We start from the raw sequence: 15,270 nt of genomic DNA, 5'->3' as shown, positions 1-15,270 counted from the left end.
ACGACCATATTGAGATAATTTTCTCTTTCATTAACCAATATTTATTTGTACTTTTATACTTCCGATCATTCGAACGAATCATTTTTCGTATCTCCTATACTAGTTTTCTTAAAATATATTTTCATCATTCGAGTTATGTACTGACGTAATGCAAATATGTTTTGTCCGTATTATTCGCATTTTGTTAATTTTTCTACTCATTTTCATGTTTTTCTAGGATCATAAAATTATTTTATTATGCTTCGTTCATGGTTTCACGTAGGGGGTGTGGCAAAATGAAACGTTTTGTGATCTTCTGTTATGTGATTCGTAAACAAAGATATCAGTAATCAAAGAGATTACTGATATCTTTGTTTACAAATGAAAATATTGGAATTTGAAGGTAATAAACTGTTCGATTTTGCCCCGAATTTCTCTACGGAAAAATCTAATGGAAAAACTTAGCGCTTTATCTAAGAAATTCTATTGAATTTCTATGGGAATTCTTGAGTATTTCTATTGAAGTTCTATTAGAAATCTATTGAAAAATTGTTTTTTGAACCTTTTCGATAGAAGATATTTAATAGGAAAGTCAATAGATTTTCATTGTTCTGTAGAAATTCTTGGACCACCGCTGCATTCTCATTTGTTTCTCATAATCAAACGTAAGAATGAAAATTTAGAAAATTCATGCCTAAGAATTCTAGAATATTAAGATATTCTATAGAATATCTTCTATAGAAATGGTGCAAGAGATGAATGGAATTTTTCAATGGAATGCTGAAAGAATTCCAATAGAAATTCAATAGAATTTCCTAGAGGAAGCGCTTGGTTTTTTCCATTGAATTTTTTCATACGTTTCGTATTCTGGATGAACAGTTAACAAATAAAAAAGGATGTGAATTGTCGATAGTAATAATTATTGTTCTGTGGCAGTTCAAGATCCACAGTGTAACATACAAGCTTTTTAGATTTTTTCGAATGTCATCAAGACTTTCTTAGGAGTCATATAATAAAATAACAAAATTATATCCCATAAGAATGGGGATTTATATATCTTAACATTCGAATTTCTGACAGTTTGATGTCAATATTATTAGAAGTATTTACGACTTGCGTAGAGGAAATTATTGAAATAATAAAACAAAAAAAGGAAAAAAGTCAGTGGTCTATACTGAGTTTGATGGTAGGAATCATTCTCATTCAAAGACAGGATTGATATTTTATAGCGTGCTCCCCCCCTCTCATAAGCTCTTTTTTTTGTGCGACTCCTGGCCTGATTACTCACGAATGTTCGAATTTGAGCTTCTGTGCGTTCAACGCATGGATTTTCCTTCAGAAAATTCCTTATAGACACAGCTTTTAGAGGCACGTGTAATTCGACATTATTCTTGAATTCTTCATACATCAGCTCACGTTCGAGTGTACTCTACGCTCTTCTCGATTTGATACGAATACTACTCACGCTGGTCTCTTCGTCAGTGGATATTCGCACCCGGTTCCTCTTGTTCGAAGAGGTTTGGCTTCTAGAAGTCGAAGTACTTGAAACATTAACACTTGGTTCAAAGTCTTCAGAGCTATTGGCCTGATTGCTGTTGGCATTGTTATCATCCATATTCTTATTACTTCGACGACTGTTACAATTACCCCTTTTACGAACATTGATTCCAACATTATCTTCCCCGTCTGATTCATCATACTCACCTGTCTTCATGCCTATTGCGGTTTCTGAGAAACGAGATACGTTACATAAATCGCGGCTTGCGACAGGCTGACGGTAAATATTACGATGGATCTCTTCAGACTGACCAAGAAAATTAGGTACGTCGAATATAGAATTCTCGCTAGCATTTTCGGAGGCACACGCGGTAGCCATGTCCTTTCGGAGAGCAGTCCCACGAAGACAGTCAGGATACTGGGCAGCACATTCCACTGCCATGACTTTTAGTAATCTGCAAGCTCTTAGGTATCTGTAGCCACCTACACGCATACCAGGCATACCAAAAACATATGGATTTTTAGCAGGAACCATAGCATTTGATCGATACTTTTGTATAAGTCCTATGCTTCTCTCCATCTTCTCGGTTAACAGTACAGGTACTGTTCGACCCAACTTCCCACAAATATCATAATGACAATATTTCATGACAGCAGCTTTATCTTCGTTTGATAGTGATTGGAAGAGTTCTGGATTAGTATCTTCCGATATCCTCTCACGAGTTTTCAGATCATCGAGTTCCATTCTTTCTAATTCACCGGCTCGTTTGCGGTTGAAGATTTGAATCATTATAAGTGTTGTTTCCGCAGCTGTCTTCCATGCATCGAAAGAATAGCGTTCGTTCAGTTGCTCCAGAGCTTTATCAGATAGAGAGATCAAATAATCCCACAGTTTTATAATATTGTCTGTGGCAGGAAGAAGCCTTCGATCTTTATTCTGTCTATGTTGTTTGACTTGTGCTTCGCGTGCTGTTTTGGCAACTTCAACAGGAAATTTTGTAGCGTAAATGGTCAAACAATCTTCAACATCTTTTTTCTTCTCTCCATTTTTTTTTTCAATACATTCAACAATTAGCAGCTGCGCCGCTTTTTTGAGATATGTACCAGCATCATGAGCATTTGATGGAAAACCATAGGTACCTTCAGCTGGATCATATTCAGCTACAGCGTTTACCGCCTGGATTACTGTTTTATAATATAGGGGATTGAATAAAGAAGCAAAATCTGAAATTTGCTTATTCACTTCTTTCGCTTGTAGAAGAATGCGGGCCAACAGTCTCAAACGGGTTCTCACCATTTCTCTTTGATTAGGTTTTTCATATTTACATAAAATGTGATTTCCAAATAGGAACAGAAATTCATCTCGTGAAACTACTAGCCCCACTTCATCATTTCGTAGACTAGAATGAATGTAGGACTGAAAACGTTCAGTAGCCATAGGATGAACGCGGCCATTAACTTTCTTAGATAAAGCGTTGTTAGCGCGACTGGGAGTACTTTGAGTGCCTAGACAGGGACGACGATGATGTCTTATACTATTCTTTGAAAAAAAGTTGCGACACTGGTGACACATAGCAAAATCATTCGCGTCTCTCTTCAATTTACTATGGGGACGTCGAGCTACTAGTAATTGTCCTTTATTGTAATCTGGATTGGTATTATATAAATAATCACCCTGGGCACGAAGGCGTCCAATTATTTCCTTTCGAATAGGATTATCTGCAACAGAACAAATTTTTCAAGTTCCAATTCATCTATTAATCAAGTTATTATATTTCGAAATACTCGTTCTCCATTCAATAATCACCCCTACCTGGCTCAGATCTCAGAAATTCTTGCACTTCTTTTGAAGTTTTCTTGTGAGTTGTCAAGTGGCGACTCATGTTACTCTGCATCGTTTTACAAAAGCAACAGAAATTTTTCTTTGGCCCTCCAGAGTCAGAAGTGGGTACTACCAGGTTTTCGGCTTCGGGAGCACCACGTGGTAGAGATTCATTTAGATTTGTTGAATGATTGACGGTAGAATTTGCTGAGTCATTCGCAGAAGTATTTACAGAATCATGATTTTCAGAGCACGATGAACTTCTATTCTTTGATCTCTTCCTAGCGTTATTCTGGATTGATTCGGTATCACATTCACTATCCGACTCTTCATCTGATTCGACTTCATAATCTTTATCTTTCACAGAATCATCGTCATCTTCGCTTTCATCATCTACATAAAGATTGAGTATAGTATATTATTGGTAATTACGGACATTGCAAACAAAATGCATATGACTGTAAATTTACAGTCTAAATACCACCACAAAAAAAAAAGTTTTCGAAAAAAGAAGTCATCATGAAAAACTTGATATCTCATTGGAATTCTAGAGATGAGCCAAGAATCCGCGCAAAATATAAATCGGGATAGTCTTCTCCGTATTTTCCCATTGAACTATCTTTCTAATGAGAAAATAAGTATGAGTAAAATTAAAAAACTGTTTAAAATATTGAAATTTACCATCTGATACAGTGGGTATCGGTACTTGAAAAGCCCGTGCTTTTTGATCATGTCTATCGCTTGTGATATCAAAAGATAATTCCAAATTTTCGTATCTTAGTTCTTCTGGAGTCAGGATCTCTGATGCTGCATCATCATCGGAATTCAGTGCCTCTAGCTCACTAATATCGGAATCATAGTTCGAGTAGTCTTCTTGCTTCACAGTAGTAGTCTTTAGGCCCTTGATTACCTTTTCACTCTTACTAGAATCTGAAAGTTATGAGAATGAAGTACGATAAATTTATGGTATTCGATTAGCATGTTTATGAAACGATGAAAACAACATCCATAGGTAATCTTGGAACTTCAATCACTAAAAAAGTACTTGTTTTGTAACCCAGCGGATGTAAATTGTAGCCATAAAAACTTGAACTGTTAATACCTTGTGATAATTTTCTTTTTTTCGATTTCGGATTTGGTGAAAATGAAGGTAACAATGGATTTTCAGCATCAAATTCGATTACTTCCTTTGGTGCAGTAAACTGAATGTCATATGGTATATCAACATCTGTGACTAAAATTTCTTGTGACTCGTCGATATAATTTTGTTTACTATCATCAATCTCAGAGATGTGCATAAAATACGCACTACCATTCAAGTAGGAAGATCCTGTAGGAAGATATTGATTTCATCCGGAAAATAGGAATAGAAATTTCATTAAATGTATCATTATGAGTAAAATCTTTCCAGATGATTTTCAGAAAGTAATATAATTGAGTCCGTCTGTATGTGGACATTTTTTTTCGTTGACGCTCTTAGGTGAACGTGTTATATGATCGAAATGAGTGGAGTCGCGACCGATACACGCATGAAAAAATCGTATAGAAATTTTCTATACGGATTGCGTATAGAATTTCTATAGGATTTTCGTATATGATATTCGGATATTTTTATACGGATATTGTTTATACAAATTATTTCTATACAATTTTTATAGATGTGATCCTATACGACCCACTGCCACATGTATAGAAACACTTCGTATCGAGTTGCGACATTTTTCTACGTTTTTCTCTGAAGCGTTTAGACATCGTTCGTACGAAAACAAAAATTTATGTAAAAATTTATGTATCGAAATAATTCGTATAGAAAATATTCGTATAGAAATATCCGAATATCATATACGGAAATCCTATAGCATTTCTATACGCAACCTGTATAGAAAATTTCTATACGATTTTTTCATACGTGTACATATTCACTCGATTAAGATCTCGTTGAGTCAGGAGAAAAATAACCCCATCTCCTTTTGAGTTTTGCAAAAAAAATTGAGTATTTTTATCATTCTATTCACGATTCCAAGGACATGCATGAAAAAATTGGCATCGGTAGGACTGCAAGTGAAAGGATTCAACCCAAACTTCATCTGATTGAATGTTGAGTAATGCAATCATTGAAATATGAAGAACTGTAGAAATAAATTACCTTTATCATGTGAAGTAAAGAGTTTCAACTCAGCTTTGGTTTTTATATTATCAACCACGTTAAAATTGGGAGTTAAATCATGGCTTGCATCTATACGTGCTTTCTTCCCTTTTTTATCGTTTGCAGATATTTCACTACAATTGTTGTCAGGCTGAATGGATGAACCTAACAAACAGACAAATTCCTGATGAATGTCACTGCATCTTCCTACATAAATAAATATTGTGTGGCAAGTAGTGGTTAAAATTGCTTTCAGTCTTCAATCGCGTATGGATATCTTCAATATTTCCCCACAAAATACTTTTTGTTGTCAAAGAGACTTGTTGACACGATTCTCCAATAACCTCGAAATTCTTCTCCCAAAAATGATTTTTTGCGATTATTCAATTTTTAAATTACAATAAAAAATTAACAGTAATCCTTTCATCTCAGAATCTAATACAAAATATTGTCCTATGAATTGATTAATATAAGTACCTGATATATATAATTTTTCTATCTAAAAAGGCCCACAGTCGAGGTGAATAAAATGAAATATTATTCGCTCCTTTCGAGCTATTTCCGATAAAACTATATGAATGAAAAAAAAAGATATTCGCGGATCTTCACCGCCTCTCGAAGTCAGTATAAAATTGGGTAATTCCTACTATCTCTACATTGTAAATAACCGCATTTTCCATAAATATTACAAGTTTGTTCATAAAAAAATAACCAAAGTTGAGGTTTGAAAAGCACGTTTCAATTAAAAATTTTAATTTTTTCATGCTTTGGTTTTACAGAAAGTATACGCATACTAAATTTTGAAAAATCTTACCCTTCGAATTCTGAATGAAACACCTTATCCCTGTATTGTTTACATTTAAATCGGACATACATTCAGTCTCAGTGTTTTGCTTGTGAGTATTCTGTTCGTCTTTACCATCAATAATCTGTACTTTTGATTCCATAGGAATGGCAGAGTGATTGATTTCCATTGCGAACGCCTTATTTTCATCGAGGGGGGTAACGACACTATCTGTGGGATCAAGTACTGCACGTAGATAAATTAGAATGATTCAATATTTAGCTATCAGACGTTTAAAATAAGAATAATAACAGGATTATTTTTTCAGTTAGAAATAAGTATACATATATGAACATATATGAACGTAAATATTCAACGATGAGAAATTCGACTTTTAAATATATTTTTCCATTCAAAGAAACAATATACACATAATTAACTGAAGAAAGTCCTTGAAAAATCATGTTGAGAGGGTAAGAATCGTATGAAACTCCACTTATCGGTAGTTGATTGAGAAACATTCTTCAAATAGTATATTTCGATACATGTGTGAAAAGCGTTTTTTGGCTCGTGGGAGGTTTATAGCACGAGCCGACGATGAGTGATATAATCCCACGGCCCAAAAAAATACTTTCCCCACGCGTGTTGAACATTATTTTTCATCACAATATGTGAAAAATATATAATGAATCCGAAATGAAACTTTAAGAAATAATATGAATGTTTTCCATGCATTTAAAAAACTACATGTGCCACAAAATCAACAATATCTTACATGTTTCATCTTCAGTGAAATCCGTTGTTCCTGTTTCCATTTTACTGACATCTATTGACGCTTTCGTCTCAATATTTTGCTCATCAGTATTCTGTTCGTATTTAGTATCGATGGACTGTACCGCGGACTCCATGGGAATGTTACAGTAATTTGCATTATTCGGCGAATTCTCCCTTTGATCCAGTAAAATATCAAAATCCTCCAGTGGATCAACTGGTATACATAGGAAATATATAGTTATTTAATATATCATTGATTCATATCAGTTAGAAAGACGTATATATTAACACAAATGGAAGCTAGACTGAAATAAATTGAAGAGAAATCTTATTTAAAAGAATGGATGTTTCTCATTCACTAAAACAATATAGACATGATCAATAAAAAAAAACATCTCTACAAAATTTTCACTGAAGATTAAGCTTCGTATAGAAGTTCGCTGGTTGGATGTTGATTTCAGATATTTCTGAAGAAGTGGTGATCCATTTGGAACGGAATATCGAAGGATGATGTAGTATTTCCTATCCGCTGAAAAAGCTACATGCACAATAATCCCAAAAACAGTGTACCTTTTTCATATCTATCAACTGCTGTTTCTGTTTCCATTTGACTTGGCTCCATTGAAGCTTTTGAATCAATCTTTTGCTCCAGTTCGTCTTTACGATCGATACTCTGTATACCTACCTCCCTGGCCATGTTAGGAGAATTAACTTCTTTCAGTGACATCTTTCCTTGATCAAGAGGGATTTCGGAAGTTTCCACCGGATCGACGGCTATAATAAAACATATTATAAGTGAACATATAATTACTCGAAATATAATGAATTACCACTCGAATTGGAAATTGTAATAGAATAACTCTTCCAGTTATGAATAGTTATATATACATATAGTTATATATACATATTATGTTCATCTATACATATACATATGAACATAAACGGACGCTAGATTCCAATAATGGACGAAAAATTAGAATTTTTGTGAGCATTTCTTCCATTCAATAAAACAACGTACAGATCATTAATTTGTAAACAAAATTTTGAAACAATTTTCTGTAAAGAGTACGATTTGTATGGAAGTTTAACTATCGGGTGTAGACTGTGAGACAGTTTTCAAAAATTCGTCATGAATTTGAAAATAAATTCCAAACAATAACGTGACAAATTGTATTAGATCATGAGATATTGCAAAAATCAGTGCACCATACTAATTCATTATCAATTTTCGACGTTTCGCTTAATATTTGAGCTTCCTCAGGCTCTTGACAAGTTATAGTTCGTAGTCACAATACATTCTAATCACTTTCATCATGTCGAGTTTGATAGTCACAATGCAAAAGTGAAAAAATATGCAGCGTCAGCAACAGTCAGACAGACGTAACACATTATGCACACGTATTTTTTCAGTTTTGTATTATGACTGTAAAATTCGATATGATGAAAGTCATTGGATTGTATTATAACTACATATTATAGCTTGTCAAGAGCCTGAGGAAGCTTACATTTTAAATGAAATGGAGCAAATTGGCAATGAATTAGTATGATGTACTGATGTTCCCAATTTTCCATGATCTAATATAATTTCAAATCAACATGGAAATGAACAGCAACATAAACAATGTGACATTTCCTATACATTGAAGAAAAAAACTATATACACAGTAGATCCAAAAACACCTTTCAAATATTTCCTACTCCTCCAGGCCATGTTGCGATTCTCAGCAATTACAAAAACATCTTACCTTTTTCATGTCCATTGCCATTTGGTGCTTCTGAAATTACTCCACTTAAATCTATCGAGTCTTTTGTCTGAATGCTTCCCTCATCAGTCTTCAGTTTGTCTTTACTATCGATAATCTGTGTCTTTGAGTCCAGAGAAATGTCACAACAATCAGACTTATTCGGTGACATTTTTCTCTGATCCAGGGGAATATCAAAACTGCCTACTGGCTCATCTGCTAGGCATTGAAAAGCTATAATTACTCAATATGTAATTAATTCATCATTGAAAAGACAGTTCAAAATTTATATATTTTAATTCAAGTTGAAGCTATATGCAGATAGTATTGTATAGGAGTCAATGGAATTCGATTTTTCTATACAACTTTTTCTATTGAGATATTTTCTATAGAATTTCTTCGGCTCAAATTTTCCAGGTTTTTTTTCTGATTTTGTTGATGGGAAGAAAAGAAAAATAGAATGAAAAAAATGGGGAAATTCGAGCGGAGAACATTCTATAGACTAGATTTCAATAGAATAAGTTGTATAGAAAAATCTAATTCCATTTCTATCCACATTTCCACAAAAACTTATAGAAAATTCTATAGAAATTCAATGTAAATGTCTCGTGAATTCGCTAGGTTTTTAAAAAGAATTTTTCCATACGTGTACATAAAAAAAATCGGACAGAGATTTGTCTTGAATTTTTTTTTTTCATTCAGTAGAACAATATAGACACGATCAATTGAAAATAATAATCTTTACAACATTTTAACTGAAGAGTGGAATTCCTATGGAACTTTTCTCATAGGGTATAGTTTGTCAGACATTCCCAAAAAATAGGTGATCAATTCGAAATAAAATTTCAGAGAATAATGTGACATTTTCTGTGCGTTGAAAGAAAATTATGTGCATAGTCAATGCAAACAATTTTACCTTTTTGATCTTCATTGCCATCAGCTGCTTCTGGATCCATTCCACTTAGATCTGTTGAGGCTCGCGTCTCAATCCTTTTCTCATCAGTCTTCAGTTTGTTTTGACTATTGTTAATCTGTACCCCTAACTCTATTGGAATGTGACAATTGCCCTCTTTAAGTGACATCCTTTTTCGATCTAAAGTTTCTACTGGATCGACTGCTATACATTGAAAAGATATTTGTTTTATTATTGAAAATTTAAAAGATATGATTATTCCAAATACAATTGATTGACATTTTCTTCCAGATAGTGAAACACATTATTCTTTCAGTTAGAAATAGGCCCATATAGAGGCTGTGACGAGGCATATTCATTTATTTTTTATTATTTTTCTACATATTTATTCCCACTACACACTGCCCCCTAAAATGTAAATCCCGCCACCGTTGGATACCCCTTCCCTCACTTTTCCCCTCATCGCCCCTCTGCCCCTGCCACTGGACATCACGAAGACATCAGCCGAAGGAAGACATCAGTTCCGGCCCCACCCGATCAATTGGAGAAGCCATCGCCTCCTGGAAATTCCCCATACTAGACCCCCGAATATTCAACACCAGCAATAATCCCTTGCGAGACATCCCTGGATTGTGGTCATCGTCACCACTCACCCGTGCTGATTGGCCCCGATTGCTCCCGAATTAAAACCCGAAGGACATCGACACCTGACGAACCCCCACGAATCGCGAAGGAAAAGAAGAGACCGTCACTCGTGCAATAGCTGCCCCGTGAGTCACCACGTGCCCCGAAAGTAGTAATAGTGAATACAGTAAAATTCGCCCGGAAGTATTGGCGGATAAAAAGAGGATTTTCGATACATCGAGCTCATCCCAGCTCTAGTATTGGTGCCCAGGAAACCCCGAGGTGGAAAGGAGGCTCTCCAGGAAAACGCCCTGGTATTTTGAAGGAGTGCAAGGCGCCGGTGGAATTCCACGTGTTCGCCAGAGTGAAGTCCCATCGTGAGTACGAGTTACCCCCCTCATTTTCCCTCTTGTCCCCACAATATTACCCCCTGGGGGGTACCCCCAACGGTGAGCCTACATTCTTTTGTTTCTTCCCCATTTAGTTATTCTTCTTATATTTAGTTGCATTCCCTCGACACGACTAGCTTCTCCCCTTTTTCTGCATTAGAGTCACTCCCCTTTTTACGTGTACAAAAGTTGCCTGGCCTTACCCATAACCCTAGATCCAAGTAAAAGGCATTTCAAACGTCTTATGACGATCTAATCTGTAAATTACTAGAAATATAGATATTTAGTTAATTTTATTCCTCATTTGTCCTCATTATTTAATTGCCCTAAATCCCCCTTTTAGGAAATAATATTAATTAAATATTGAACGGTCACAAGGCAAACAGGAGCAAGATATTAATAATTGTGAAAACATATTACTGTTTCATCATGTTGTTGTGAGTAAAAGAAAACAACACATAATAAACAAGAGAAACCCGACTTTAAAATTTGCTCTCGTAGTTGAAATTACTACAAGCTAGTGATGCCGTCGAAAATACACGGACATTTTTTTGTGGGAGATCATCAGGGTCTGAAAAAACATCTTAAGTTTCGAAATCATCGGAATCTCGAAAGACATTGGATCATTCTATCTCGTCACAAGAGTGGAAGAATGTATCACGTATGAGTCTCCGTATTTTCTGTTTTTTAACTGCCCGTCTCGACATTTGTCTCGTCTCGTCTCGTCTCGTGAACTTAAAAAACAGAAAAAGTCGAAACCTATGCAAGATAAACCCTTCGGAAATTATCGCGAGATGCATCGATCCAATGTCTTTCCAGATTGCGATAATTACAAAATTTTCGCTGTTTTTTCAGACCGTGATGATCTCTTCAAAAAAATCGTGTTTTGTCTCGACGGCATCACTACTACTAGCAAAATAATAAATTTTCCGGCCGGATTTATGAATAAAATCCGGTGGAATCATCTGTATTATAATATTGAATTCATATCGGGATTGCTTGCTGATAAGAAAAATTTCTCAATAATGAAATGTCAAAAATAGGGGAGTGTATGTTCACTTGTTCTCAACTTTTAATGTTTCGTCATTCAAATCGAATCAAGAAAACATCATCAGCATCGTTTTTTGTCGCCACCCTATCTCTCACTGAAAAATTCATGACAAGAATCACCGTATATCTCTCTCAGTGTTCGAAATATTGAAAAAAAAATCGACTAGAATACAAAAAAATATTCTTATATATCTGCGTTCAAATCAATACGACCAAGATGATTTTAAAAAAAGATTGCAACAGATAATGTGAATTTTTCTATGAGCGAATCAACCAATTCTGTATAAGAAACATTGCCTCGAAATTTTAAAAGTTTTTTTTTTCCTATTTTTTATCAACAAGTATATCTTAAATTTGAAAAAATAAGCGCAACTGGAAGTCTCCAGCTCAAATAATAGGCGGAGGTATCGAAGAGCGTTTTTTTTTATCTGGAATTTTTTCTTTTTCAACTTCAATTATGGATAAAAGTTCGGAAATCTCGTTTTTAGAGGAGGGTGGGGCAAAATGGAAAGATGAGGAAAAATAACACGTGGGGCAGAGTGGAACAATAGTGAATTTTGGATTTCAAAAACAATCGGACCCTTTCTTGCTTCCGAACGGAAGCTTCGTAATTGTATTTTTTGCAAATTCTTACGAGAGTCACGAGAGTCACAAGGGGCACGTCAAATTCTACGAGGATGATAGGACTATGGACCAATTTCAAGAGGGTCAAAAATCACGAGGACTATCAGAATCACAAGGGGATGATCAAAGTCATCGAGGGCCAAACATCACGAGGGTCACTAGGAGACAATTAAATTTTACGATTGTCAAACATCATAAAACATCTCGAGAGTCAAATATCACGAGGATCACGTGGGGATGGTCAAAATTTACGAGAGTCAAATAACACGAGGATCATACGTCATGAAGGAAATTCTCGGGTTTTCCAGAAAATTTGATGAAATTTCATAGTTTTATGGTAAACTCGAAGAAATCCTTCAGTTTTCTGAAAAATTCGAGTCCAAGAATTCCAGTTTTCCAGAAACCGGAAAATTCGAGAAAACTGTACGGTTTGTGAGGAAGTTCGAGAAACTTCCAAATTGTCACGTAAGGAAAAATTCAATCGAAAAATCTAGCGCTTTCTCTAAGAAATTCTATTGAGTTTCTATTGGAATTCTGTGAGAATTTGATTAGAAATCTATTAGAATTCCATAGGAAAATTCTATTTGCTTTTTGCGCCATTTTTATAGAAGATATTTAATGGAAAAGTTGATGGATTTTTTTTTTATAAGATTTTTTGGACATGAATTTTCTAATTCTTTTTTCTTGGGTTTTATTATGAGAAACAGATAAAAATACAGCGGAAAAAACTTAGAAAATTTACGCCCATGAATTTCATAGAAAAATGAAAATCTATTGAATTTTCTATTGAATATCTTCCATAGAAATCACGCAAAAAAAATATGGTTTGTTTTTGGTAAAAAAATTTCTGACCTTTGCGATGAGAGAAAAAAAATCTCAAAGTTTGGGAAACGACCTCAAATACCCGTTTAAAACTTTCTTTCTGAGTTTTGCATGTCAAAACGTGTATAGACACCTAAGAAGCTATATTTTTCTCTACAAGTTGCAAGAATTCACAGCAAAATGTATGAGTTGAATTTTTTTGTTCTTCACAGTGGTTCCTGATTAAAGTTGAAAAAAAAAAGTTTTCAAAATAAAATAAAAAACAATCTCTGATATCTCTGTCAATAATTGAGCGAGAGATTTCCAGTTGCGCTCATTTTTCTTCATTCGCACTACACTTTTCGATAAAAAATTTTAAAAAAAACTTTCAAAATTTGAAGGTAATTCATCCTACATAGAATTTAGGGATTCGCTCCTATAGTAAATTTAAAAACCTCTTACTCTTCTGATTTTCATCGTCACTTCTCATTCCTGCTTTCCCAATCTCAATCCTTTGCTGGTGAGTATTCTGGTGGTCTTGAATATCGATACTTTGCGCCTCCAACTCCTTGAAAATGAAAGATTCATTTCTAGTTGTAGGCGATTTTTCTCCCTGATGCAAGGAGACATTGATATTCTTCGCTGGATCATTTGCTGCATATAACAGAAGAAAAATTACTCAGTACATCATTAATCGATATTTGAATTGAATCTAGTGATGAATAGATTTTTCATTGAATTAAGGATAATAGAAATGAAATATAAATTTCATTGATGGTATTGTATAAAAAAAATACGTATAATCAATTGTAAAAAAGTTCAAATCGAAACCGTCAACTCGATTTCGAGTTCGGGTCATTTTTCAGCTGTACTCTCAAAATTCAAACAAGAATTGAAAATTTTAACGTTACGTTCTTGTAAAAATAAAATACGTTATTGTAGACATGAGTTGACGAATTATGATTTGAATCGAAATTTGCTGTGCTGGTGTAGGATACACGAGGTGTTCAGAAAATTGGCTCTAATTTAAAATCGACCTTGACCAGTATATCCCCGAACATCTGAGACGTATAAATAATTTTAAGTAAAATTTTACCCTCGGCATTCTCGCTATTAATGTTGTTAATCTTGATTATGCCATCACTCTGCAAACGTATTTCATTTTTCTTCTGTGTATAGGACATTTGAAGATAGCTCATTATTTCTTCACGTTTCTTAATTTCGTCTTCATCAATCACTAAATTGTCAGCATATTTATGTGTGAGATCGAGAGTTCCCTGGGAGGTTCTTCCGATCGAATCTATTGTGGATTTCTCTTTGACTGAGGGTACATTGTTTAGCGTTATGTCAGTTCGTGAGTTCATCGGAGCAGATTCTGCACACTTTGTCCCCTCAATATCATAGACTGTTGCACATGTGGTAGCAATTTCAGCACCTCACAGTAAATAATGATTACGTAATTATTTTTGTGGAACATTCAATACCAAACAAATATTTACTGCTATATAATATGAACTTTTTACCTCTCGAAATTTTACGTTTTTTACGCTTCTTCTTCGATTTGTTGTTAGCGAATAATTTAATGTCATCATTCATTTTCGTTGAATTGTCTCCTTCTTGTGGCATATTCAATGTTGCTTTATTCATTTCGATAGCATTTGGCCCAGTTCCTAACGGAAGATTCTCATCGCTGTTCCTTTTTGACACAATATATTCTCCACCATCACTTCCATTTGAAAGTATACCTTTTGGATGATGTGTTTGGTCTGTATCATTCGCTACTAAACGAGAATCCAATACTACCCATGGAGCCCCAGCGTTTAGACTATCAGCAATCGTGACTAAATCACTTCTATGCTCTATAAAAAAGTGAATATTCATTCAATTATACTACTGCTATTTATGAAACTCCATAGTTATAACGTACACGGTAATTATCATAAGTAATATTACCAAGGAGTCCGTCATTCCAGATTTTCTTGCAAATTAACACTACCAGTTTATAATCAACTTTGAGCAGTTATAGAAATAATTGATAATGAATTTTGGACTCTTACTATTTTTATAATTCCTCTCAATTGTATATATTTGAAGCCTATATTCTTATAATTTCACTATTTGATTA

At 34.5% G+C, this 15,270-nt stretch overlaps 1 protein-coding gene across 1 annotated transcript; it reads right to left on the bottom strand.

The window, feature by feature from the left end:
* Positions 1-806: 806 nt before the first annotated feature.
* On the bottom strand, positions 807-14,792 carry LOC107045092. Its single transcript, XM_015267227.1, has 12 exons — positions 14,669-14,792; positions 14,242-14,580; positions 13,608-13,799; positions 9,661-9,861; positions 8,748-8,978; positions 7,573-7,776; positions 7,004-7,216; positions 6,259-6,459; positions 5,445-5,609; positions 3,980-4,228; positions 3,290-3,691; positions 807-3,195 (listed from the first exon to the last, which is right to left on the bottom strand). Exons 1-12 carry the CDS (start codon positions 14,790-14,792, stop codon positions 1,409-1,411), a joined length of 4,308 nt encoding a protein of 1,435 aa, XP_015122713.1. The 3' UTR covers positions 807-1,408.
* Between the last annotated feature and the right edge of the window lie 478 nt (positions 14,793-15,270).

This window comes from Diachasma alloeum, unplaced genomic scaffold (genome assembly GCF_001412515.2).
Source record: "Diachasma alloeum isolate Michigan unplaced genomic scaffold, Dall2.0 Dall_scaffold_00874, whole genome shotgun sequence".
NCBI lineage: Eukaryota > Metazoa > Arthropoda > Insecta > Hymenoptera > Braconidae > Diachasma > Diachasma alloeum.
The sequence above is the reverse complement of the archived record's forward strand: the minus strand, read 5'-3'. Positions and strand labels throughout refer to the sequence as shown.

Bases quoted from the DNA above. Each gene is read 5' to 3' on its own strand.
- LOC107045092 (XM_015267227.1), bottom strand. From the start codon at position 14,792: ATGAATAAAGCAACATTGAATATGCCACAAGAAGGAGACAATTCAACG. The intron at 14,581-14,668 runs GTAAAAAGTTCA...ATTTACTGTGAG, and splicing joins AAAACGTAAAATTTCGAGAG to GTGCTGAAATTGCTACCACA. The intron at 4,229-5,444 runs GTAATTTATTTC...CATAACTTTCAG, and splicing joins CTTTACTTCACATGATAAAG to ATTCTAGTAAGAGTGAAAAG.